The sequence below is a fragment of the Anolis carolinensis genome, chromosome 6 (genome assembly GCF_035594765.1).
Source record: "Anolis carolinensis isolate JA03-04 chromosome 6, rAnoCar3.1.pri, whole genome shotgun sequence".
NCBI classification, from domain to species: Eukaryota; Metazoa; Chordata; class Lepidosauria; order Squamata; family Dactyloidae; genus Anolis; species Anolis carolinensis.
In genome coordinates, this window is record NC_085846.1 from 89,452,452 (window position 1) to 89,478,748 (window position 26,297).

A 26,297-nucleotide genomic window follows, 5' to 3' on the forward strand; every position below is an offset into this window, starting at 1 on the left:
ACGTAGTTTAAGTTTGCCTGTGCCAGAGAAGGCAAAAAACATGCCTCTCCTTAGAGATGAGGCACTGGCATCTTGAATATTATCTTCTGAATCTTGAAATGGATGAAGTTCCGACGAGCTGCTGCGGCGGAAAAAAAGGAACTGGGGAGTGCGGAGCCAGAGCGCCTTATATATGCTAGGGAGGAATGGGCGTGGTTACCGCCAAAAATTGAAAATGTAAAGCTTGGAAAGTTTCCGTTAGAGCCTGCGCAGGCGCAGTATACTTCACCAGTGTGCATTCACAGAGAACTCGAAGAAGAAATGACAGATAAAAGGATGCAGACTGTAAGTGCTAAAAGCAAAGAAGTCCTATATGTATTCTTGAATTGCCAGAAGCCAAAATACCTTACAGAAAGGGGTGTAATGATTTGGGTCTAAGGTACACCAGGCATGGCTTCATAAGCTAGTGATTTTTTTTTTCTAGGCTGGTAGTGTGATTTTCCTCCCTCAAAGCAAGACCAAGGTTGTATGTTTCTGCCAGTCTTATAAAATCTCTCTTCCTCAAGTTGCAAGAAGTTGCTAATTTCTTAGAATAAATTGGCAATTTGAGAGGCCTACTTGCTTTGATAGCAGCAACCACCTACTGTACTCAATTATACAGGTTTCTAAATACTAAAAGTGCTGAATGGGTCACCTCACTTTTAACTTTTCATCTTTCTTAATTCTTTAATATTCTTATTATGCAGAAAAAATAAAATACTGTGCGATAAAAGAACAGATGTTCACATACCAATGAGAATGTAGGGAGGGAAGGTTGTTCTCCTAGTCTCAGCTACTACTGTTGTAATCACCAGAACACAGATTAATGGAAAAAGATAGCTCATTTCCTTAAGCCTAGACCTAGTTCTCCATTCAGTGCTGATGGCATAGATTCTCAAAGTTTGTGCAACATTTCCCTAAAAATTTGCTATGTTTTTGTTACCACATTTCAAATACTGTACAATTGTTGGCACAAATAAGTGAATGAATCCAAGTTTCTCTTTGTTTGGTTCAAGTTCACAGTCTTATATGTATTTAATAACTACAAGTGTTGATGAAAACAAAAACAAACAAACATAAAAACTTCCTTACACCTCCCTTTTCATTACAATGAGTAGTAAATAAGTGAGAAGATAGTAACATGTATATCTTGGAAGCAAAGCCAGGAGCTGGCATAAACATCCTAAGGAAAATTAGGACATTGTATATCTATGAACTAATTTCTTGAATAAAGATCTATCTTCAAAATGATATCTTTGGGGCCACTTTTACCTATTCACCAAAGACCGATGTTTCAAAGCCTAGCCAAAGTTTGTCAGAATCCACCTTCAGCTAATTTGACACATGCCAAGTATTCAGTTCAAGATTTAGTAGAAAAACATAAACTAAAGGTCAATGTAATGAATAGTTTTTTCAAAATTTGCTATGCTTGTATTAGGTTCCAAACTGCAGCATTTCTGGTCATGGTGCTGATAAATTGAATTATGCTTGGTTTTGGAGATGATTTCAACTAATAGCTAGGGCTCATACATTAGTCAGATATTTGGTCAGCTGAATTTGGTAAAGCTATTTTAAGTATGAATCAGGCACTCTCAGTATCTTCCATAATGGGATCCAAATTACACAAAGTTACTATTACTTGGAAGGCCTTGTGGCTGTCAGTGTCTGAGCCTTTCCTGTTAGAAAATTAAAGACTATACAAGAAGAAAGGCCACTCAGAGAGAAGTACAACTTTTTTGTGCTCCAAGAAGGCAAACATGAATATGAAAACTGTGCTCTGATGTTTTTATACAGGGGGAAGGAATTTTATATGGGAAATTATTTCAGAGGTCCCTATGTCATCTGGGGCAACCTATGCTTGGGATAGTAGATGGCAGCATAAAGCAGTTCTTTCATATGCCTGTTAGTTTCATCACTAGGTAAGGTTGGGAAAGCTGATCCTCTAAGAAATTGCAATGGGGAAGTCTACTTTTGGGTTGATCAGAAGCATCTGTATGGCTCTTGGTATAATGCCACAGCTTTGAAAGATGATGCTATAGCAATGGACCTTATTTGATCTGCAATACAAATGGATTCCATTAACAACAGAAACCCCATTAAAGAGCAAGTGTAATTCCTACTAACAAATCATTGGGATTAAGTAGGATGAAAGAATAATGAAGCACATACAACGCTGGAATGATGATCTATCAATATCTATAATTTGAAGAGAATGAAAAAGTTTTATGAATATAAAAATTTAATGAAAAGGCTAAATAATTTTAAAATATGACGATTAATCAATTATATTTGTTTACATTGATTTAAAGACCCAATCAAAATTCAAAAGCTACACAGAGACTTGATGTGCTTAGCAAATTTTGTTTTCCTTATACAAGCAATCGTAATGGTAACTCGAATATAGGCATCTTTCTACTTAAAGACAAATAAATGCTAATGAAAACTTGAAAGGGGAAAAGGTAGGTATTGATGTTCCATAAAAGTGATCCTTCACTTTGAAGAATCTGGTTCATGAAAAGAAAATCCTAAGTATTTGGGACAAACAGTTCAAGGGATTTGAAGGTTTCCAAATGCCCTACTTCATTATAAAAAATGTAGTTTCTCTCAGTAATCAATTTTATTTCATGACACTACATATATTTGTATAGTAACATATTTATTCAAATCCATAAGTATCAAAACCAATAACCAACCATGCATCAATGCAGAGAAATGAGAGACACATTCTGAGTGGAAGTCAGCCTTTCAGGATTCACATTAAATAATGTAATGAACAACGTTAACAACTTTGCATGGCAAAAAGGAGCAGTAATGAGGATCACATTGCTCTTCTGTCCATAATTCTAAAGTTCTTATCCATTGAACAGATGCTTTTATATTGTTTTGGAGTAATGAAAACCCTGTTTTCATATAGTCATAAATGTCATCAAGAGCTTATGCAACAATTCTGCAATGAATCTTACATTTTAATTTTCCGTGTCTTTTATTAATATGATTACAATGAGACACACTAATCACTATGTTACTCTTTGAAAATATTTCAGAGGAAAGTTATTTCTATTTTTTGGAGTTCTTCTGTTCCATAATTGGATCTTCAGGTGGAATGTTTGCTTCTGCTTCATCTTCATCCTCCTGTCAAACAAAGCAAAAAATGTCAATAATCTTATATATATTCAAAAATAAAAATGCATATTCCACTGCTACCTGTGTAACCAATATGTGATGCATGCACTCTTTGTGAATAATGGTTTTCTCTATTTTTTTCAGATTTAAAGGCCACTTTTTAAATTTTCAAATACACTGCCATTCTCAAAACCATGTACAACAAAAAATTAAAACAATCACCAGCAACAAAACCCACAGGAAACAACATAAACTTAATAGAAAATGAAGCAACCAATAGTACCAATGATGAAAAAAATGACAGACTAAGATCAAGAGTGTTTTAGTATATATAGTAGTGTCAGAACTATGAGTACTAGTTAGTTCATATCAAATAAGCATTTGCTCTACCTCTTATTTTCCATCAATCAGTATACTTAGTTTTCTATTTATAATAGGATTCTGGTCTGGATGGGACCAGCATCTCTCATCCTATCTGTTGGCTTTGAACTGCCATAACCAAAGGTGAGTCCTATACCACCTCTCTGTAAATCAGTAGCAAGTTATCTTGGGTGAATATTGGTGTAGACTTGATTCAGTGGATAGCCTGAACTGTAAGAGCCGTAGCCGTTATGAACCCATGGAATGTTACACCTTTTCTTTCAGAAGTTTATGAATCCAAATAGCTTAGGTAGCTCCACCATTTCCTAGGATTCTTTGCCTTCTACCAAGAGCAAACCTGTGCTATGTAGATGGAGTTTCAATTCATTAACATCTACCTAGACTTATAAGTGACTCTAGAAACGTAGTCAGGGACTTCATTGTTACATCTGTCTGATGAAAAATAATTCTTGCTGACACATTACACTTAGATCTCAGTGACAGGATGGAGAATAAGCTAAATCCTGTGGCATTGTCCTAAGGCAAAAGTGTTACAAGGTCAAACTGTTATTTCTCTACTACCACCTTTTCCAACTCTTCCTGTGATGTAATAGTAGTTCCACAGCAATACAGTTTGTCCTGCTCTTAACAGCTACAACTGATCCAGAGGAAAAATCATGTTTGATAACATAGAAAATAGATAAAAAGGAAAGGGCAACATTTACTCTTTCCCAATGAAGACTGTCTACTAAGGTCACTAAAAGCCCACAACGTCAGACTGAAATAGAACCAGAAAATTAATATGGTCAAAATTAGCCTAAAATTATTTAAATTGAAAGAATCCAGAGAAATTGAAAGTCAAAGGAACTTGCAATAACCCTTTCTAGCATAAATTGAATAGTCATGCTCTGGGCCCAAGTCACCGAACAATAATGGCAATCTAGTACTAGTAAAGATACAGAGGGTTGAGAACACACAGACTCCGATAGTAAGTTAAAACATATTAATCATTTTCTATTTCAAGAATTCCTATTTCTAGGAAAACGAATTGCTAACAAGACAGATACACTAAGCTATTCAATGCGATTGCTGAACTTTATGTGGATGATCAACCCATTTACCAGATGCATTGAGTGACTTCAGGAGAAAACTAGTAAAGCATTAAATGAAAGAGACAATATTTGGCATATCTCCCCAATTACTGGCCACCCGTTCTCAGTGAACCATCTTTAAAATGCAAAAACAAACCTTTTGTTTAAAATTTATTTTTGAACAGCATCTGTCACTGAGAAAGGTTTTGTTTTTTGGAAACCAGATACGTTTTCTTCAACATTTGATAAAAGACAATAAATTTAACTTCAGAGACACTTTATGTGCTGCAGCATCATATTTTTGTCCCATCTAGCAAGGTTTCATGACAGGTCTGCCAATTTTCCAATTACTTGTACCGCCATATGTTATCTGAAGATCAGTCAGGTCTAAAATAGGAAACATGAGCATGTCAGGCAACAGCATGCTTACAATATTCTACAGCTTCAGCTCTAGGTGTTGGGCTCATAATTCATGGCAAGATACTTTGGAACACCCTGAATAAATGAAGTGACATTACAATGCCAGTATCCATAGGGATGAATAGCTCCTTTTAGTCAATGCTAAATAGTGACCTCCAAAAATTAATTATGGAAATAAAGATACAAATTCTCATAGCTGCTCATATGACAGCTTGAAGTTTGAATCTGGATTTAAAAACACTTCAAAATCTAAACAACAGACTTCAGTGGTATAATCAGTTCTAGATGCAAATTGATTATAAAGAGCTAACACAAAGTAAATAGTGTATAAAGCTGCCATAGTATATAGGGTCATTATACTATTGACAATATTGACATAAAACTGAATTAAAATGTTTGCAAAATAATTACAAAGTAAATTCTAATTGAAAATAAATCTAAACATTAAGAAGGTGGTATTTACCATATAGAATCCTAGCAAGCGAATACAACACTCTAATTTGTACCTCTCCCAATCTCAAGCCATGAAATAAACTGTCATTTATACAAATAACCAAACACGATCACAACTCTAGAATATCACTGAAGTTTAAGGTAACACTTTTCATCCCACTTGAGGAAGCATTTGTTCTTTTGTGTATAAAATATTTAACTACTGCTGTTTCTAAAGTCATTAGCAATGTTTGAACTTTCAGCTAAATTGGCTATTTAGGCTAATTATCAAGGAATGATGCTGAACAGACTGAAGTTTAAACATGTTTAATGTATTTGCTTTACTAATTACCATCTCCAATCAGTACAGCTTTCCATCCTAAAGGAACTTACACGATCAGGACTTAATATGTAGGATTTATTCACTTTCTTGTATTTGATACAAAATAGATTCTACCATGGCCATATTCTATTGTTTACTCTAGGAACATAAATGGAGAATCTTATAGAGGAGAGCATTAATGCTAGGAAGCACTACTCAATTAAAATGACTAAATGCTCTTTTTGTCAAAACAGCTGATATGTGAGTGTGTTCCAAAATTAAGATAAAGTACCAATAGTGTCAGTAGTAATCCTTGTAATTATGATCGCTATTGACCATCAGTTATAGAAAATACTACATTTATAATCTGTGGTGCATATCTCACATTTTCTTCATCAAAATGCGTAAGCAGCTGAAGTAAAAATGCTTCCTTGGATAAATGAAAAAAAATCTATGTGTCCACTTTTCCAAAGGTGGCACCTATATATCCATTTATTTTGTATTATAGAACCTTCTGGCAAGAAAAGCAAAACTGGAAGCCACTGCTCGACTATATGCACTTTGTCTAACCACAGTTTATATAATTCTGTTATAAGCACAACAGACTTTTGATAAAGGAAAACAGTTTATTTAAACTCAAGATCCCTTTCTCAATAGAAGACTGAAATTTCTGAAGGTGTGTGGGGTCCTCCAAAGAAATACAGAGAACTTCTAAGTGTCAGGACTGCAACCTTGATCAAATTCTTATCAGTTTCCTCATTGCAGCAACCTAAGGAAGTTGTTTATGTGTCCATATACACATGCAGTCCTTGATCTCCCATGAAATGTCAAAGGTGGCCTTCAGGACTTTGAGGTTGCTCAAGAGAAAACAGCATATGTGCCAATTCTGAAATTAATTATGGACTTTCTATATAATTAACCATGAAGTCAGTCAAAGCAGAATGCCAGGGATAGTAAATTCATGAGAGATTTATAGATCAGGGAGAAAAAAAGCCCTTCCAATCCTTTTAATAAATTATAATATGTTCCCGCTTTTTCTTACTGCTATACACTCCCTGCAATTCTACAGGTAAGTATCATTTTAAAACTACAAAGATGTTTCCTGTTGTGTACCTCAGCTTGACGGTAGTAAACATAGTCAGCTATGTTGTTCCAATTCCCATTTAAGTATGAAAATAAGTAGAATTTCATGTCCACATTTTTTTTTAAATCCTAAACTTTAAGAAAAATGATTACACAAATTAAAATGAATGGTTCAAAAATGAAATTGCTGCATCCCTCTGGAGAGGAACAGGAGGAAGGTGAAAGATAAAAAGGGTGACCTGAACAAAAGTGGTGAGTTTGTCAACACTCACTTTTAACTTTCCATTGTAAAGGAGAAGACAAATCTCTCCCTTTGTATCAGATGACAACATGAAGTCTTGAAGAAAGAAGTGGCACACAATTACTATCTCTACAGGAACCAAGAGAGAATTCTATACATAGATCATACATCATCAATCAATTCTTAATGTTAGTAAGAACCCAATTGTAGAGATACGTTTAGTAAACCATACCTATAATTTGCCGTTCTGTGTAAATCAGCATAACAGACATATCACAAAATGCATAGGACCCAAAAATAGTAAGTGCTGTTTCTTTGCTAGATATCAGTAAAAGATAATGGTAAAATTCTATCTATACTGCAATTGTATAACTGTGGACAGCAATACAGAGTGATAAGACTCTTAGACAAGGTAAAATATAGGGCTAAATAAAAAAGACAGGGTAGCAAAATCTTTTATGTAGCAAGTAAAGGACAATCTCTAGTTTTACATGAAGCTGGGTACATTATCACACCTGGTAGTATGTCTTATGACTTGATGGGTCTCAACAGATAAAGACATCATTTTATTTGTACTTATAGTATCATTGCTAATATATTTTTCAATAATAAAAGAGAGACACAAACAATATATAATCACTATATATGACAATTAGAATAAAATGGAATTACGTTAAAAATACATCCCACCTTATCACACTAGAGTCTGATGAGTAGGCAAAGAGTATGCATCCCATCTGAAATCCTGTGGCTGTCTCCTGCAGAATTCTGCCGCTTGTAGTTTAAGAAGAGGGGCCTTTAAAATGCTCAGCCAGAGAGGTCCTGGGTTTCACTAAACTACAAGCCCCAGAATTCTGTAGAAGGCAGACACAAAGGATTTCAGATGGGGTGCATACTGTTTGCCTACCCTTTAGACTCTAGTGTTCTAATAGGGTGTGGGTGGTTACCCCGGTTTTCTATGAACAAAAATTCTGTTTTCAAGGCCTAAAGAATGTGGTATCTTTGAAACAAAAAACATTAATGTGGAAAAGACATGTGGACAATGTGCAACAAATAGCAAAGAAGGGACAGAAAAAAGGAAATCATCATCATCATCATCATCTTTATTTATATCCTAGCACCATATCCCCGAAGGGACTCGGGCGGCTTACAAGGCACTCCAGGGTGCACATATAACATATAACAGGTAAAAACGGTACGAAAGTATAAAGCAAATCACATGGAATTATAACAACCCCCGTCAACACATATAGCATAAAATCAAAATAATGCTATTTTAAAGCAACAGTAGATAAAACGAACTGCCGTCAATTCACAAGGTGACAAGTGTTAGCTTCATATGGGCCCATTCAGCCTACTCAAGGTCAAAGGCCTGTCTCAACATCCATGTTTTCAGGTTGAAACGGAAGGATCGAAGGGTGGAGGCTAATCTAATATCTTTTGGGAGGGTATTCCAGAGCCGGGGAGGGGGGGCACCACAGAGAAGGCCCTCTCTCTCATCCCCACCAACTGCACTTGAGATGGTGGTGGGACCAAGAGAAGGGCCTCCCCTGTCGATCTCATAGCCTGTGCCGGTTCATAGAAAGAGATGAGGTCATGAAGATAGGTTGGACCCGAAGCATATAGGGCTTTATAGGTAATAACCTATATGAGTTAAATGAAACAAAATTGTAAAATATTAATGACAAAACTTGTAATTTTTGCAATTATGTGTCAGTTGTTCAAGATATACAATATTAAGTACAAAAAAAAAACCGGTTTGAAAAACCCTCAAGAAATTCATGGACACTCTTGAAAATGTTATATCTGAAAATCAGAATACATACTCAGAAAAATTAGATTTTGATCTTCCCATCTTAACTTTCACCCAGCAAAAAAATCTGGATGCTAAAATTGCATTCTGAAAATAGATGCATGCTATTATAATCACTGTCTATCTTTCTGAACCTTATATTCTCTCTGTGTGTGTCAACACCAATGTGCCAATGAATTTCGTACTGTATTTTAGTAGCAAGGGACTATATGGTCATCCCTTATTAAACATTTTTGAGTTTTCTCAAAGGACAAGGTTTTTGCATTTTTCTTTCTTATGTGTCAACTGATTTTCTACTCATTCAACTTAACATGCCAAGTTTGAAGGAAAGTGTGTTCAAAGGGCAACAGATTCAGAGATAAATCAATCCAATAGTTTTATCAGCATAGAGCGCACATTGAACTCTCAAGTGCAGAGAGGTTCTTTTCCTATATCATATCACATCCTTCAAAATGTCCTGCTGACAAACCTTATAATGAACCCCAGTATGAGAATGTGGAGAATGACTGGAACAGTTCTTTACCGCCAGGTATTACAAGTAAATATAAATTACTTATGATAGATGGCAGGTTCCTGTCACTGCATCTATTTAGTGATAAGGCAGCTGTTTGTTTCCCAAGGAAAGGAGACCCACACTACATGGATCATTTTCATAGTGACAAGCTTGACAAGTTTGACATTTACTTCATGAAATATTCTGAACCAGCCATCAAGAAAATGCACCCTCTGGGGCCACTGGGAAGCTGACAATTTTACCATTCAGTGTTCATCTCCATTATTTCTCACTGTCAAACCCAACCAATTTCCTAATTGCAGATCTTCCAGAATGGATAGTTTTGAAAGTGGAGTAACTTTTTAAATGAGCACAATTAAGAGCCAAACACCTTTATTATGCTAAGCACAAAGAAACAACCTCAATTGAGAAAGGAAAAAAAATGGATGGAAACATTAAAATTACTGTAATACTGTTCCGATACTCTAGATGGCAATGCAAGATCGTATTAGGTTATTCACATTACTATTTTTACAAGAAACACAAAGAACCTTTTAGGGTCTATAAACACCTGCATGTTTATCTGAAAACAAACTCCTTTAATTTGTACTGATACGAAAACTTGAAGGATTAAAAAAAATAGCACACACTCACAGGTCTGCCAGATTCAGCATTTTCCATTTACTTGCTTTTAATTCTGATAAAAGGGATATGCGTACCGTTGCAAACTCCTCAAAGCCAAATTTCATTTACTGCTCACTACAGCATGAGGATTTCATGCCAGCTCTCAAAGTCTCCATCTGTTTCTCCTCCTCCTTAGCTTAGAAGGAAGCCTCTCCACAGAGTGGCCCTTTCTGGCTGCTTGCCACTGCAGTTGTGATTTTCAGCTGGGCAGGTGGTGCTTGGAACCAAATACAAATTCTGCCTTAGGAGTACAGCCAATTCAGCTCTACAGAAAGAAATGTTCCTTGTTTGTTTGATTTTTTTAAACATGGTACAGGGACATGTTTGCTCATTTCTCAAGGCAGAAGATAGGGATATTTGGAAAGAAGCTTGAATAGGGCTGGAAGGTTCTTCGAAGTCCCTTCCAGCATCACCCTCACGCACAGAGGCAGGAGGAAAGATTAAGGCACATCATGTCAGAAGTATCTGTGTAGGCTGCGAAAGAAATCCGTTTAATTTAAACCACAGAACAAAGGATTAGCAACACCCAGTCTTATGAACACATGAAACAAGCACTAAATAGAAAAGAACTAAAGTATTGTTCTGCATGTCCATAGGAATCATAATCACTTTTTCCCCCGAATTCCAAATTTTTTGCTCAAAGATGCCAGGCTTTGAGTGCCACCATATAGTAGTCTGCACACATAGAGCTCTGCTCAATTTCCCCAGCTGTTGTGATACAGGGGAGGTCATTTCTTTTTGGTTTTGCTGTGGGGTAATTTTCAACTCTGCAAGATGATCCTCTCATTTCTACCTTCTGTATTTTGGGCATGAGGGGGGAAGAGTTACGTTGCCTCTCTATTGCTTTAAGATTGACAGTTGTGGCATTTGCTACCTATCAAGGGGAAATCGCTGATCCAAAAACATCAGTGGCACTATCACCACAAGTTCCAGATTTAAAATGGTCCTTGGCAAACCAGCCTATGGTGGGCCAAGATTGAGAAAGCACCAAGCAGTCATCTGAATTTGCCATTTTGATCTGGAGTGTCATTGACAGATTTGTGGGGAAAATTGGCTTGTAGCAGACAACCCTATGAGTAGAGGCCCTGGGAGGTGCCCAAAGAGATCGAAAGAGTCTTGCTTATCTAACATTCTGGATTATCCAACGCAGTCTGCCTCCCACCTGGATCCACAGCTGTTTCTCTAGGCAGCAAGGAATGAACTTTTTACGGATCTAACTTCCGACAATGTTGTTACTGCAAATTCATTTTATGCAATTCTATCTTTATTTGTATTCAATTTGTTAGTAGCCAATGTTTTTAAAGTCAATGTTTTCAATACATTGTGATGTTTTGGTGCTAAATTAGTAAATACAGTAATTACTACATAACATTACCGTGTATTGAACTGCTTTTTCTGTTGATTTGTTGTAAAACATGTTTTGATGCTTAATTTGTAAAATCGTAATGTAATTTGACATTTAATAGGCTTTTCCTTAATCCCTCCTTATTATCCAACATTTTCGCTTATCCAACATTCTGCTGACCTATTTATGTTGGATAAGTGAGACTCTACTGTATTATGCTCCAATTCTCAAGTGAAATACATCTTGATATTCAATAAAACCTATATATAACTACTTTGGTAAATTTGAGCCACTGTTATGCTGTATCCAGATATCTGACGCTTGCATTTTCTCAGATACAGTGGAGGATTTTACATATATAACCAGCATTCTACACTGCCATAGCGAGCCTTACATTTTACAGTATAAAAGATATCAGCACCATACAGCAAGGGTAAATGTATCCCAGCTAATGAAAATGATTATCATATGGGGGCCCATTTTATGTAAAATATGCACAAGGCATGCTGCTGACCAAAATTAATTAGAATTTTAATGTTTTACAATTCCATCATAATTCTTGAAATGGTGCATTTATTTCATAGCAATAAACACTCAGATCATTAAGTAAAGTTCAAAATCTGTGCTATGTGCTTCATTTAGCAACCTCTGCCCACTTTCTTCTGTCTTTCTTGATTCAGTTTTCCAATGCATTGGATAAGCAATTGAGGAACACAATTAAATTTCCTGATGCTGCATATTTGGAATTCTTATTTCATTTAGTATAAAGGGCAATTAATTTATGATTCTGCACTGAATCCCCACATTGGTGGGCAATGATAGATACCCAAATGAACTTACAAGAAATGCTTCATTAAATTTACTGTAAAAAGAAATGAAGGTGGGGTGTGTGTGCTGGGATAAATCATATTTAATGAGATAAAGGTTAAAGCTGTACAATAAATTTAGAGCAACTAAAGAATTCATAGCAAATCTATGAATCTGAAAGAATGCAAACTGAGCATAAGAGATTGATGGCAACACCAAGGTTCACACCTAGCACATCCAGTCGGAAATATATTTATTTTAAACAAAAACCAAAAAGTATCCAGTTTTTCAAAATCACTTTATATATATAGACAGTATAACATACCCATGTGAACAATTGATGAGAGATTAAAAAGGTTCATCACTGGACTATCCAGCCTGAATGCTGATGTACTGAAAACCCCTGGTCCTCTATCAGATTAATCCTGGCTGCAAAAAAGTAGCTCTAGATAGATTGTCTTGAAAACACACACAATAGATTCAAACTTCAAGAAAAATATTTTCTTTCTTCACAGACTATACTTTTTAATTGATCTGACCCTTTTCAAAAAGCTGAGAGTTGCCAATATTTTCCTTACTACTTCTTCCATATTTGTTTTCATACTGAATTAGTAAGGAAAAGCTGAGAACATTTCAGCAATTGCTGAAAGAGAGGAAAGTATCTGGAATGGGGGAGTCTGCAAATAAGTACATAGACAAATATCAGACAAAGGAACAAGGAATTAAAATAGGTTAAAGCACAAGGGACAGTCCATGGTTAAAGTAGATACTGCTTCCTCCTTCCACTTAGGGTTTCTCTACAACAATCAGCAATACAGGAAAGCTGGGACATGGATGTCATAGCAGATATTTTCCTGAAAGCGGCTTTCGATACCATCAACCATGGTATCCTTCTGAACTGGCTCTCCGGAATAGATCTTGGGGGCATTGCTTTGCAGTGGCTCTGCTCATTCCTGTAGGGTCATACCCAGATGGTGATGCTGGGGGACATCTGCTCAGACCCCTGGCCATTGACCTGTGGGGTCCCACAAGGTTGGATTTTATCCTCCATGCAGGGTGAGGTCATCCGGAGTTTTGGAGTTCGCACACAACTCTATTACTCTTTTCCACCTAAATCCAAGGAAGTTCCCTGGATTCTGGGCCAGTGTCTGGCAGCTGTGATGAACTGGATGAGAGCTAAGAAGCTGAAGCTCAATCCAGACTAGACAGAAGTCCTCCTGGTCAGTCACGAGGCCGAACAGGGTATAGGATTGTTACCTGTGCTCAAGGGGGTTATACTCCCCCTGAGAAAACAGGTCTGTAGTCTAGGGGTCCTCCTGGATTCAGTGCTGACACTTGAAGCTGAGGTGCTGGCAGTGGCTAGGAGGGCCTTTGCACAGTTAAAACTGCGTGTCGGTTGCAATCATACCTCGAAATTCCTGACTTGGCCATGGTGGTTCACACCTTAGTTACATCTAGAATGGATTACTGCAATGTACTCTACATGGGGCTGCCTTTGAAGATGGCTTGGAAATTGCAATTAGTGCAAAGGTTGGCAGCCTAATTACTAATGGGGGCCAGCTATAGGAAACCTACCATGCCTCTATTAAAGCAGCTCCACTGGCTGCCAACAAGTTTCCAGTCCCAATTCAAAGTGCAGGTTATTACCTATAAAGCCCTACATGGTTCGGGTCCAGCCTATCTTCATGATCGCATCCCCCCCCTCCCCATGAACCTGTGCGGACTCTAAGAGCTGCCAGGGAGGCCCTCCTCTCAATCCCACCAGCATATCAAGTGCAGTTGTTGGGGATGAGGGAGAGGGCCTTCTTGGTGGTGCCCCCCCCCCCCCCGAGTTTTGGAATGTCCTCCTTAGGGAACTTAGGCAAGCCCTCACACTGCTCTGTTTCTGGAGGTAACTGAAAACCTGGCTCTTTATGCAGGCCTTTGACAGTGACGAGACATCAGCTAAACTAGAGGTCCAGACAAACAAATATTGACCCTGGCACTTTAATGTTGTTTGTAATTCGGCTGTGGTTTAATGTGGTTGTATTGCCGCATTTGACTGAGTATTTTATTTAAATTGAGTTGGGCTTTTTCTTTTGTAAGTATTGTTTTATGTAATTTGATAATGTTATTGTTATAAATTTCAATGTAATTTATTTGTATTTTATGGCACTATTATGTGTTTTCTATAACCCATCCCAGGTATCTTTTGGGAGATGGTGGAGGGATATAAATAAAGTTGTAGTAATAATAATAATAATAATAATAATAATAATAATAATAATAATAATATTCTGTGAATGTGTATTTAGTATTATGTCTAGCTATGTCCAATACATTTACTCTCGCTTAAGTGAGCTCCTGTGAACCGAAGAAACCGTTCAAATCTGATAGTTATGACCAAATACAAAATAGAACAGTGTTACTTAGCAATGTATTGCATCAAATCAAGATAGTCTCATCTTACAACAGTACAGAAGTCAACTAGAAGCCCACCTACACCATTTGTTTTTACAAATGTAAAGTGTTGCAGGCTTCATCCTTTATGCCACATTATGCCAATACACTCTATGGAAACACTTCTTGTGGATATGCCAAATGTATCTCCAGTGAAATTGAAGTTTACAAATGTTTGTTGGAAAGCACTAACTTTGATGTCAATGAAGCTGCAATTGAATGTAATAAAGAAATTGTGTTAAGAGCCAAAGGGAAAGAGATCTAATTTCAGTAACTTATATCAATGTATAGCTACTTCTGTTTGACCTGTTTGACCAAAAATCAAGTTGTAGGTATGTTAATCAGGGATTGGCAATTTCCATCAACATGATACCCTCACTGCAGATTCTCAAAGGAAGTAGATTTTTCTATCTTTTTCAAATGAGCCAGACGTTTGATTTCTTTCTGGTTATAAAGTTATGATTAGATAAAATTCAAGTCAGTTTGGATTTACAGTAGATCTGCCTCATCGAACATGCATTATATAGAGAGCTTCTCCCCTTGCCATATTGGTTATTGTGTAGTTTTAAACAGAATAATTCATTAGACTATGGTGGTGAGATTTTGAAAAGTCCTAAAGAATAAGAACACATATATCCCAACCAATAGAACAGTGATTCAGAGAAGAAATGAGATGTTGCAAACTATCTGTTTCCAAAAGTGGCCAGGATAGTATCAAAAGAATCTTTTTAATACCAAAGGATAGAAAGAAAGTTGTGACTAAAAGAAAAGGCAAAGAGGAGGAAAAACAGCACTGTTAAAATCTCATCTAATACTCGTACATTAAAATTGTGTGCACGAATTTTCAAATTAGCTCTAAAGCTGTGGAACCTATTCATATGAAACTGTACACAGGGATATATTAACTACTTCCATCACTGGGTAATGCCACAAAATCAGTAACAATCATGCCTAACTGAAAAGAAGGAAGGCCATTAGAAAAAAAGTTAAAATAAGATAATAGAAATGTAAGGCCTATCTCTAGAGGAAAAAGGAGTTATTGGCATTTGGGATGGCTCTTCCATATGATAGCCTATAAAATCTAGTCACAGGCTAGACATCTGCTCATGAGAGAAATGCAGGAGCTGAAAAGAAACAACAGTGTGGAGGAAACATGGATCTTCCTTCACATTTCTATTGCCACTGAATAGGCCTTGAATGTGGAGAAAGGCTGAAATGCAGCTTCTTCCACTTTGAGACATTCTGTTTCTTTTCTCCCTGTATGCAACAGTATGTGTATTGGGGGTGGGGAGATGGATGTTGGAAGCCCTTGCTCACTACAGCACATAGAACATTCAACAACTCTCTTGTTGAAACAGCTATATTGGCTACCAGTTCATTTCTGGGTACAATTCAAATGTAGGTCGTGATCTATAAAACCCTCTACATCTTAGGCCCAAGATCTGGTGAGAATGTGTGAGTTACCCTTCTCAGTGGCTGCTTCCACCCTGTGAGATTCCTTTCCAAGAGGCTATGTTAGCCTCTTCCCTGATCTCCTTTCACCTGCAGGCAAACACCCTCTTGTTCAAGTAGGCTTTTAATCAATAATTGCTTGCATGGAGTCTTCTAATGGAAGGTGGTCAAATACCCTGACAAACGTTTGCTTTCCCTGACAATCTGCTTGTGAGAGTAGAAGAAAATCAACTGCTTGCACATTTTCAGGGCGTTTTGAAAGCAATGTATACATGAATGAGCATTATTGTTGACTTTACAAGAGGTATTCACTTGCAGAAACACAATGCCTAATTTGAAACATTACAGGTGTTATATATTTTCAAATTGTTAACTTTCAGAAAAACCCACTTTCAGAAAAAGCACCGTATCTTGTATTTAACCTGGAATACAAGCCTCTTGCTGAAGTATCAAAGCCAAAGTACAGACACCGCTCTAGTCCAGACATTGGCCGTGGTCCAGGAAGCAAGCACTGCCAAGTACAGCTAGTGCCTTCCCACTGTTAGCAATTCAATGGCTTGTGCTTGTGGCTTTTGGCTTTTGGCAGTAGTCAGTGAGACCTGGCTACACACAATGTTCCCTGGACTGTAGCCACTATGGTGAACATTGTTATTTACCAATGCTTTTGTACATTTTTGAGTAAACACATGCAGGCTTAAGCAAGATGCTAAACAAAATTAAATGATTTGATGGTTGTGAATGCAATCTAAAGTGATTTAATTACACAAAGTATAAATACGGATCCAGCGCACAATACAATTCCACTGTAGTTCTAAACATGTATTTTCATGAGAGAGCACATTATAACTTTTGCACTTCAAATGTTTATTATGCACTGCAATTGCAATTATGTATTAGCAATTATTTCAATTTTAATACCTAAATATATGGCCCTAACAGAAAATATATACAATTCATACAATTCTTAAAATAATAAAACAATTAGAAATCCTAACAAAAATGAACACAGAACATAATTATTGTTGGAAATGTCAGATGAAATAGCAACATTTTGAATTTTAAAATGAATATCAACAATGATGGAGCCAATGGACTGGCTTGGACATTCCACAAATTCATCACAAATGAATACCATACATCTCCCGTAGTCACTCCATTTCATTACAAATGCTATGTAGAAACAGAGCAAAGTCCCAGCAGATTTAAGCCATTTGAGAGGCTTGTACTGGAGTAGAACTTCCAGCGAGTAATATCCTCATACAGCCTGTGAAGGTCATTAATAGCCATTGGCCTCAAACACCATCTGGAAGTTATTGAAGTTAATATGGAATGGGCTTCTTGAATATGGAGAAAATGAAATAATGGGGCTATAAATTATAAAGGAGGTTGAACAGTAAAGGCGTACATAATGAGGTATCTTGGAGATGATGCCCAAAGTGTAAATATGAAATTCATTTATGTTTTACATATACTTTATATACACAAACTGAAGGTATTTTTATACAGTATTTTAAATAAATTTGTGCATGTAATAAAGTTTGTGTACACTGAACCATAAGAAAGCAAAGTCAGGAGCCAGTATTTCAACCTGTGGATACTTTTTAATTTTGGAGCATTGTGGATTTTGGAATTCTAGATAAGGAATGCTGAACCTGTGTCAGCTTTAACGACATATTCTGCCAAGTTCTTCTCTGTGCAACAAAGCTCATAAAGGCATGTGAATCACAGGACCATTTTAATTAATAATATGAATTGATACAGCCCTTTAATTTTACTGAATCACTAGAGGTTTCAAATGCAAGATTTACTGTTTTAAAAGTGGTTGAATGCCAGTATGACATTCTGTGCATAACGTAGACAGGTATAAAGTCAGATACATTTTCTCTGAAATGCAAGCTTTCGCATGGGATTGCAATATTTATCCTATCTGCTTTCAGTACAGTAACCACACACTTCCAACCCCACACGGAAAAAGCAAACAAAACAAAAACAATAATCTCAAAATGCCTTGTTCCAAAGGACATTCTTTCATTTGTATATGTTTACTGAATAAACACACAACTTATTCAAGGTATGCTTTGTTTCTGAAGCGGAAATCAGATAAATTCATGGAAATATATCTTATCAATGCAGCTTTCCTATTACATTTATGAATTGCATCCCCGTTCATGCAATGACTGTAAATTCTTACTAGTAGACGATTGAGGCCAAGATCCAATGGAGTACTTTGGTATCAACTGCTAGTAAAATGGGAATGTTTTGTCTTCCACAGCAATCTTTCGTGCACTATTTTGTGCTTAGCAAAAAAGAGTGTTTGACTACTCTTGCACTCCAAAACATATCCATTCACAGTTAAGCACACACTGAAACAACTCTTTTCATCCTCTTTTATTCTAAAGAAAAATAAAAAGTCTGCTGAAAATTTAAGCTACTAATTATGCTCTATTAAACAAGTTTCATTGCCTTATCATACTAATTAATTTTTCTGCATCCCATTAATAATATTCTTATCATTACTGAAATGCAAATGCAATTTGAAACAGAAGCTGCCACTTGATCTATTATATTATTCCTGAAGCAAAAAGACAGAAGTACATTTACTAAGCTACAGCAGGACAGGTGTCACTATATTTGGATAACCCGTGATTACTAGCATTGGGTCACATTATTACATATTTATTTGAAACTGGCTTTCTTTTTAAAAATGTGAACACAATCCAAATGAGGAAAAAGGAGTTTTTTTCAGTATTTTCAACAGTTTTTTCAAATAGCTCTAATGCCACCGAATATTTATAGAGCCTAATGAAGAAAAAACTTTATATTTTAGATGAGCCCAAATCACAACCCAAAAAGCGAATTATAGTAACATCTTTCACAAAGAGTACAAGTTAGTCTTCCAATGTATGTAGCTAAAAGGTGTGAAAATACATTGCTGAAACTAGATAGTGCAACTATCAACATTTTTTGAAAACAGAAGGTGGGATAGGTAAAAATCATGGACCCAATTATGATCTCTGGATGCTAGCCACTGAAATGTAAGAAAAATAGAGGAAACAATTCTACAAGCGAATAAACTAGACATTATATTTTCCCCTCATTTGAAAACATATTAAATAAAATGACGATGATGATGATGCTAAATGAGGCTATGAGGCTGCTTAGACCAGAGAATCAGCTTCAGAACTTCATTGTGACTAAAGGTAAAGGTTTCCTTGACATTACGTCCAGTCGTGTCTGACTCTGGGGGATGGCGCTCATCTCCATTTCTAAGCCAAAGAGCCAGTGTTGTCCGTAGACACCTCCTAGGTCATGTGGCCAGCATGACTGTGTATAGCGCCGTTAACTTCCCGCAGAAGCGGTACCTATTGATCTACTCATATTTGCATATCTTTGAACTGCTAGGTTGGCAGAAATTGGGGCTAATAGCAGGAGCTCATGCCGCTCCCCGGATTTGAAGTTCAGCTCAGCGGTTAAACTTGCTGCGCCACCGAGGGCTCCACTGTGACTAGGTGGCAACATTCTAGGGCTCTGAAGCGATAATATATACATATAAAAGCCAAAGTATATATGTATGTGTGTTTGTCTAGTTGTACCACAAAGGCTGTTGCTATCAAAGTGGTGTCACTGTATTGGCTGTTGCTAGGTGAAGGATGAGGACTGTTATTAGGTGAAGTGGCCCTCTGTGATGTCAATGGGAAATAAAGGTGACATGTGAATGAGGGGAAGGGAGGGAGGAAGAAAGGGAGGAATGAAGGAGCCACAAAGAGAGCGTGCCCACTTTTGCCAGAGTGTTGCCATAGAGACATTGTGAAGTAGGCCCTCTCAGAACTGGAGAAGGGAGAAAGTAGGCAGGCAGAGGTTCCAATAACACCCGGGCAACTAGCAATATGCTAGTCTTTCATAAAATGCATTATCTGGAAGCACAAGATAAGAGAAGCAGCCAGTGCTTCTGGGACTGTGCAGAGTACTACAACATTTCCTCAACATTAAAGAGTCAAGAACAACTTCTAAATATAAATAATATTGTAGCTGGACTCCCACATTTAATATCATAGTTTTGAAGTAGACTTTACACCGATTTATCTGTTAATACAAAACAAACAAGACATAAAACATAAGACGATAGTGTGCTGTCAGAAAGACCTTGCAAACACTTTCAGTAATGGCAAAGAAGAGGATTCGATACTTCACATATTTTGTTTTACTCTTTAAATTCAAATTCTGGGTGGATTTAGTGTATTATTTTCACAGAGTGACTAGAAATCCGATGGCAAATCCATTTTAACTTTCATTTGTCCTTTCTTTTAAATGTACACACAAATTTATGGGTATCAAAACACATATACGGCAACAATGGGGTTAAACTTGTCAGAGACATTTTAATACTGAAGATTTCATTTAATTTATGGCAGATATATTTTCAAAGAGGAAAATGCTGATGGTATCTTGGTTATAAGCTTGCTGCTGAAATGATTTAGATAGTTTTTTTTCTTTCCATGCAGTATCAGAATAAGACTGTTCTTTGTGAGCAATGAATTATAGCTGACACTTCAAACCTATTTTCTCTGTATCTTCTACTTCAGAAAAATGAGAAAACATAAATATTTATTCTATATATATAAAAGAGACATAAGACTCTGATAAAAATGATTCATTACAGGATGATGAATAATTGTTACCTAGGCCATTGTCAGAATAGCAAAGGGCAGAAAACATTTGTCATTTTTGTAATTGGGGGGTACCAAAGTTATTGGGAAACAAAACAGCAAGAATTTTGTAATTCTCAAATGATGCCTGTCTTAACATAACAAAACTAAAAAATGCAGAGGAGAGTTATATACTACTCAATCAGTGACAAAGGGCACAACACATTAAAGAATGGAAATATAGAATGCTAATAAATATTCTGTGTACCAGAAGACTATCTAGATATTGGCCATTCAATGAATTATTTATTATAAGCTATCCAGGTAAAATAGATTTAGGTCAGTGTTCTTGCAACCGCCATGGTAGGCGCTATAATTCAGATGAAGCATCAGACCCTGTATGCCTAATTCCTAGCAACGCTAATCACAAGAATCCGTACTGGGTGACATTGAAGAACCAAAACAGAAAAAAAATGACAGTCAACCTCATATTTAACTATATTTACTCTGGTTTCTCTTCAGATCGTATATTTAACTAAGTAAAGTGAGAAAAGATTTCACTAAATGAAGGTAAGCATTTAACAGTTATGGCAGGTCACTACTGATTTTTATTCATTTTTCTTCATGGAAAAGTTTTTATACTCACTCCAATCCTTGTTTTATTTGGAGATTCCTGTATATCTTCAGGGTTCAAAGCCACAGATAGGATTTTTGATGGTATAAAGCAGCACCCTCTCTTTCTCCTGCCTTCCTGCCACTTTTTGTTTTTTGAATGTCTCTAAAGCTACTGCTATTGCTGTTGTAGATAGCTTGCTCTGATTATTCTTTTACACCAGATTTGACTTTGTGGTGTTTTTCTTGGCCTTCTTCTCCTGATGATGATGATATTATATTGATTTATACCCCACTTTTCCTTTCCTCAAGGAAACTCAACGCTCTGTATAGCATGGCTCATGTCCTAGTGCCATCTTAATTTGTGTACCTGGTTGGTCTTTTTTGCAGATGCACCACTGTATTTTACTTAGGTTGGGAATGTATAAACATTTCCAGAAGTTGAATGGTGTTCTGGCTCTCATTCCGCCTGTTTTCAAAAGCCTTTGTGTATGGATCTCTGGTGAGAATGATTGATTTGGCTCTCGGTTGCCTATCTTTGCCCTTGCCCATCACAGGCATGTTACGACAAACATCATGAGGGAATGGAAACCTTCATAGAAAAAGAGGTTGTCCATGATTTGATCTTGGTTCTTTTTAACTCCAAAGACACTTCTCTCTCAAGCATCCTGGAACCAAAAATGGAGTAGCACTATTAATAGACAACAGCCGTAAATATCAGAGATTGTTTGGATCTAATGACCACTTAAATCTTTAGTCTTTCATCACATTCATGTAAAATAGCTGGAGATATCAACTCTAAACCAATGACAACTGGCCACATTGACTTGGAGCTCGTGGGAACTGATGTTCAACAACACTTGGAACTACTGAAAAGCATGAGCCATGTTTTGAAACCACCAGTCTAAAGAGCAACACTGAAGCTGTAAACAACTCACATATAGTAATGTGATGTGTATGTATGTAATCACTGGCACTGTCACCAGCATCCACAGCAGCTGAGATCATAACCTTCACAGCATTCTGCCAGGTCTTATGTGATAATGGAAGGATAAGGCTATTGACTGCCAACAGTCATGATGGCTATATATTACCTCTGATAACAAAAGCAATAGACCTCTCAAAGTCAAATGTGGAGAAAATGGGTGGGAAGATACTGATGTAGTAATACCATTTGTGGGCTTTTTAAGGCATCTGACCGTCCACTATGGAACAGTGCATTATATATATGGATATAAAAGCTGATAGCCATATTACATAAATAAACAGATAGGCAGGCAATGGATTGTACATCTCCTGCACTAACTAGATTACTAACTGTTAGTCTTTTAAAGAATTTAATTAGAAATGCATAGGATCAAAATAAGTTTTGGCAAAGGCTGGCATTTCCACAAGTACATGAATGAAAGCACTATATTTCTTATGGCAACTGGAATTATTATCTAGCAGGGTGTTTGAATATTTCAGCAGAAAAATATATTAAGATAAACATCCACAGACACGGTTCACCAATTAATCAAGCAAGGACTGCTATACCAAGAGAAGTAATGAAGCTGGAATTAAAATATGATAAGCTACTGAAAAGCCAACAGAAGCAAATGCTGATAAGAACATTCCAAAATACAGTTTTTGGCATCATTTATATAACAGAGTAAAAAGATCATCTAATAGACATTAACAGTCTGCAAAGCATAAAGGAAACAGAAAGATATTATGTTGTTGTGTGTCTTCAAGTTGTTTCCAACTTGTGGCAATCCCAAGGTGACTGCATTCAGGTTTTGGGGGGGGGGGCAAGATTTGTTCAGAGGGAGTTGTCACTTGCCTTTCCCTGAGACTGAAAGTGTGCGGCATAACCAAGTTCACCCAGTGGATTTTCATGGTTGAAAAAGGATTCAAACCTGATCTCCAGAGTTTGAGTCCAAAGCTCAAACCACTTTACCATGCTGGCTCTTACAGAAAGACAATACATAAATGTGTTATTTCAAAGTAAATGTTCTGAAGGGCAATGTACTGTAATTATATATAAAAAATCAGGTTAAGTCAGCAATGTTAACATATTAGAAACAGAAAGCATGCTGAGAAAAACCAATGTTTCACAGGCAATGCAGAAGTGTGGATGGTGGTCCATCATTTACAAGTCAGTCAAAGTAGTGGGCAAAGCACGACATGATTACAGAGTAATACCATTCTACTCCAGCTTGTTCCCTTACATTTGTAAATGACAGCAAGACCATGACAATACAGATAAACAGCTCATCCAGTCAAACATCCTGTTTTCCAGAATAAGCAACCATAAACGTGTAGAAGCCTACAAACAGGACATGAGGGCAACAGCAATCCTGAGTCATTTTTCTCTAACAGTCAACCCTGCATACTGCCTCTGAATTTGAAGTTCAGAACCAGTATTGTGAATAGCAACCATAGCATCTAATCTATTTTTAAAGCCTTCAAAGTTAGTTGCTATCAACAACTCCTAGAGAATTACAGGCTGTAATCTGTCCTGGCCATTAGTTTTATTTCATGAACCCAATTCATTAATGGGGGGGGGGGCACACAATTATTTCAATTTATATTATCATAAGTATAGAAACGTCTACCCAGTCTCTGTGGGCTGTAACAAAGATAGTGGAAACCAAGCAGCAGATATAAAGATGTTTTGGCTTGGGGATGAAGGTGTGACCTATTTTACTTAAAAGGGACATAGGACAGAACATCTCTCTAACTCATTCAAGGTATATTAAAGGTCTTATTTAAATTGTTGTGGTGCACTAAAGAAAATGAGGATGGATAGATCCTTATCCTAACGCTCTCCCATTAACAGAACCGAAGCAAGAGTTTCAAGATAGATGTTACATACGTTACTATATATTACTGTGTTTGGCTAATCCCGAGAAGTTTGACATATATCAATTAGAATAAAGAACCCAAAATTCTTAGCTTTTAACATTCTTAATTGTCTGTATTCTAGTTGTTAGACAATAGATGCTTGTGTCACCTAAGCAGAATGCATTATAAAATTCCATAAAATATGATTTCTAACCAATTTCTATTTGCGTTTAATTTCCTCCCAATACTAAGTTCATCAGAGTGTGACAATTAATTAACTTAATTAAGCTAACAATTACGCTCTTTCATAGGTCAATATGTAGAGCTCCTCAGATTAATAGCACAGCTTGTAAAGTTAATCTTCTTGTATAATGCAAATGGCACTAAGTCATGTATTAAATACCTTCTTGAGTAACATAAGAAATGGGAGTAAGTGTAATTTAAAGAAAGGCAAGGACTGTGAAAAGGTTAAATAAAGACAAATGCTATGGATTTGTGAAAATGTTTTAACTGAAGTAATTCATATTTAAACTAGCAGCATTCTAATTCAGCTACCTCAGCTTAAACATATATAATCATAAATTAACTTGCAAGGCAATATTGTTTTTCCTTGTTTTCTCATAAATTGTATCAGAAAATGGTTGCTATAAAACAATTTGAAGTTGCTTCTTAACATTTAAAAAGAACATGACAATATTATATACCAGTTAAAAGAGAAACTGTTTTTCCCCGTAACTAACTGTTCAGGCAAAATGAGACCAATTTATAACCTATTACCAGAAGGCAGATGAGTGCATTAAAAGGTACAAGTCAAAGATCAGAAAGTCTTTCTACTGAGGATGGCAGCTCATGGTGGCTCATCTTTAGTCCTATTGTCATGGTAGAGTGATGCCAAGACAAGGCAGTACGGTATTAACAAAACCAAGACAAAATAATGTGGTATTGACAACACTGGCAATGTTGGGTGAGAGAAAGCTACATTTTTATTTTATTTTATCATGCTAAAAATATGTTTATATTCCAGCACTCAAATAAACTTCCCAAAGGGCGAGAAAGAAATGTACATAAGAAACAACCAATTTTCATTTACAGAACAGGAGATATTTCTAATAAAACAATTATTATTTTTGTAACTAACCCAGTCTTCTAGCTATTTAAGTGGCCACATAGTATGATCTCTTTATCCATGGGGAAGATGTTACTGGAATTTGTGTGGATACACAACCCTACTGAAATTAAAGATTTCCAGCCCAAGAATACTATAGCTATGCTGGAGGACCTAGAAGACGCCCAGAAAGAATATATTTTGTTGGACAATTATGGATATGGGCCTTGCTGATAGATAGGTCATATTGTAATTCAGTGCCCTTGAGCTTTATTTATTATATACATGTCAAAGCAGATACAATCTAATAGTAGCTGAGAGAAAATCCCAGTTAGTATAGTTGGACTGGATTCAACCTTTGTGCATGTGGTTATGCATAAGCTATGGTACCTCTGCCTTTTTGAACTACCATATGCAAAAAAAAAAAAAAAAAAAAAAACTGTATTGGATATCCCTCTAGTGCTCATACTGAAAATGTGCAATATGCAATGGGCATTGTGCTAATGCTATATGACTGGATGCAGGCTACTGTTTAGTTTAATAATTCCAGCATAATTTGATATGGATACACAATAGGTTTACTGATCAAGGACACAGATCATAACCAAGGCCTTCCTATCAAGTCTGTTAGTCATTAATGGCTGAAAAGAACGGGGTAGTGGTCAGTCTCTCAAATAATGCTTAAAGGCTTTTAGGAAATAGCAGCACACAAATATACTTGCAGGACAAAGGAAAAGGGCACAGAAGGCAGCAATGCCTTCAATAGTAACTGCAGCTGTTCTCCAAAATGAAGTATAGTAGTAAAATATGCACCACAGCAAACATCTGGGCAATAACAAAGATAAGATCAGACAACCTAAGGCTATAATCCTATGAAAACGTATCTGGGACTAAGTCTAGCTGAACTAAGCTGGGCTTACTTTTCAGCAAACATGCTTTCCATTGTGATATAATTCTTCTTCTCAATCTGTTCTATCAAATATAT

The 26,297-nt window shown here is 36.5% G+C and overlaps 1 protein-coding gene across 8 annotated transcripts in view; it reads right to left on the minus strand.

Moving 5' to 3' along the window:
- Positions 1 to 2,655: 2,655 nt before the first annotated feature.
- phf14 (PHD finger protein 14) overlaps positions 2,656 to 26,297 on the minus strand; it is a 154,012-nt gene continuing 130,370 nt past the window's right edge. For all 8 annotated transcript variants that reach the window (XM_062957826.1, XM_008112580.3, XM_008112575.3 and 5 more), the window contains one exon: positions 2,656 to 3,150. In XM_062957826.1, the coding sequence (XP_062813896.1) occupies positions 3,076 to 3,150 (75 nt within the window). In that variant the 3' untranslated portion in view covers positions 2,656 to 3,075. The remainder of the gene's footprint in view (positions 3,151 to 26,297) is intronic.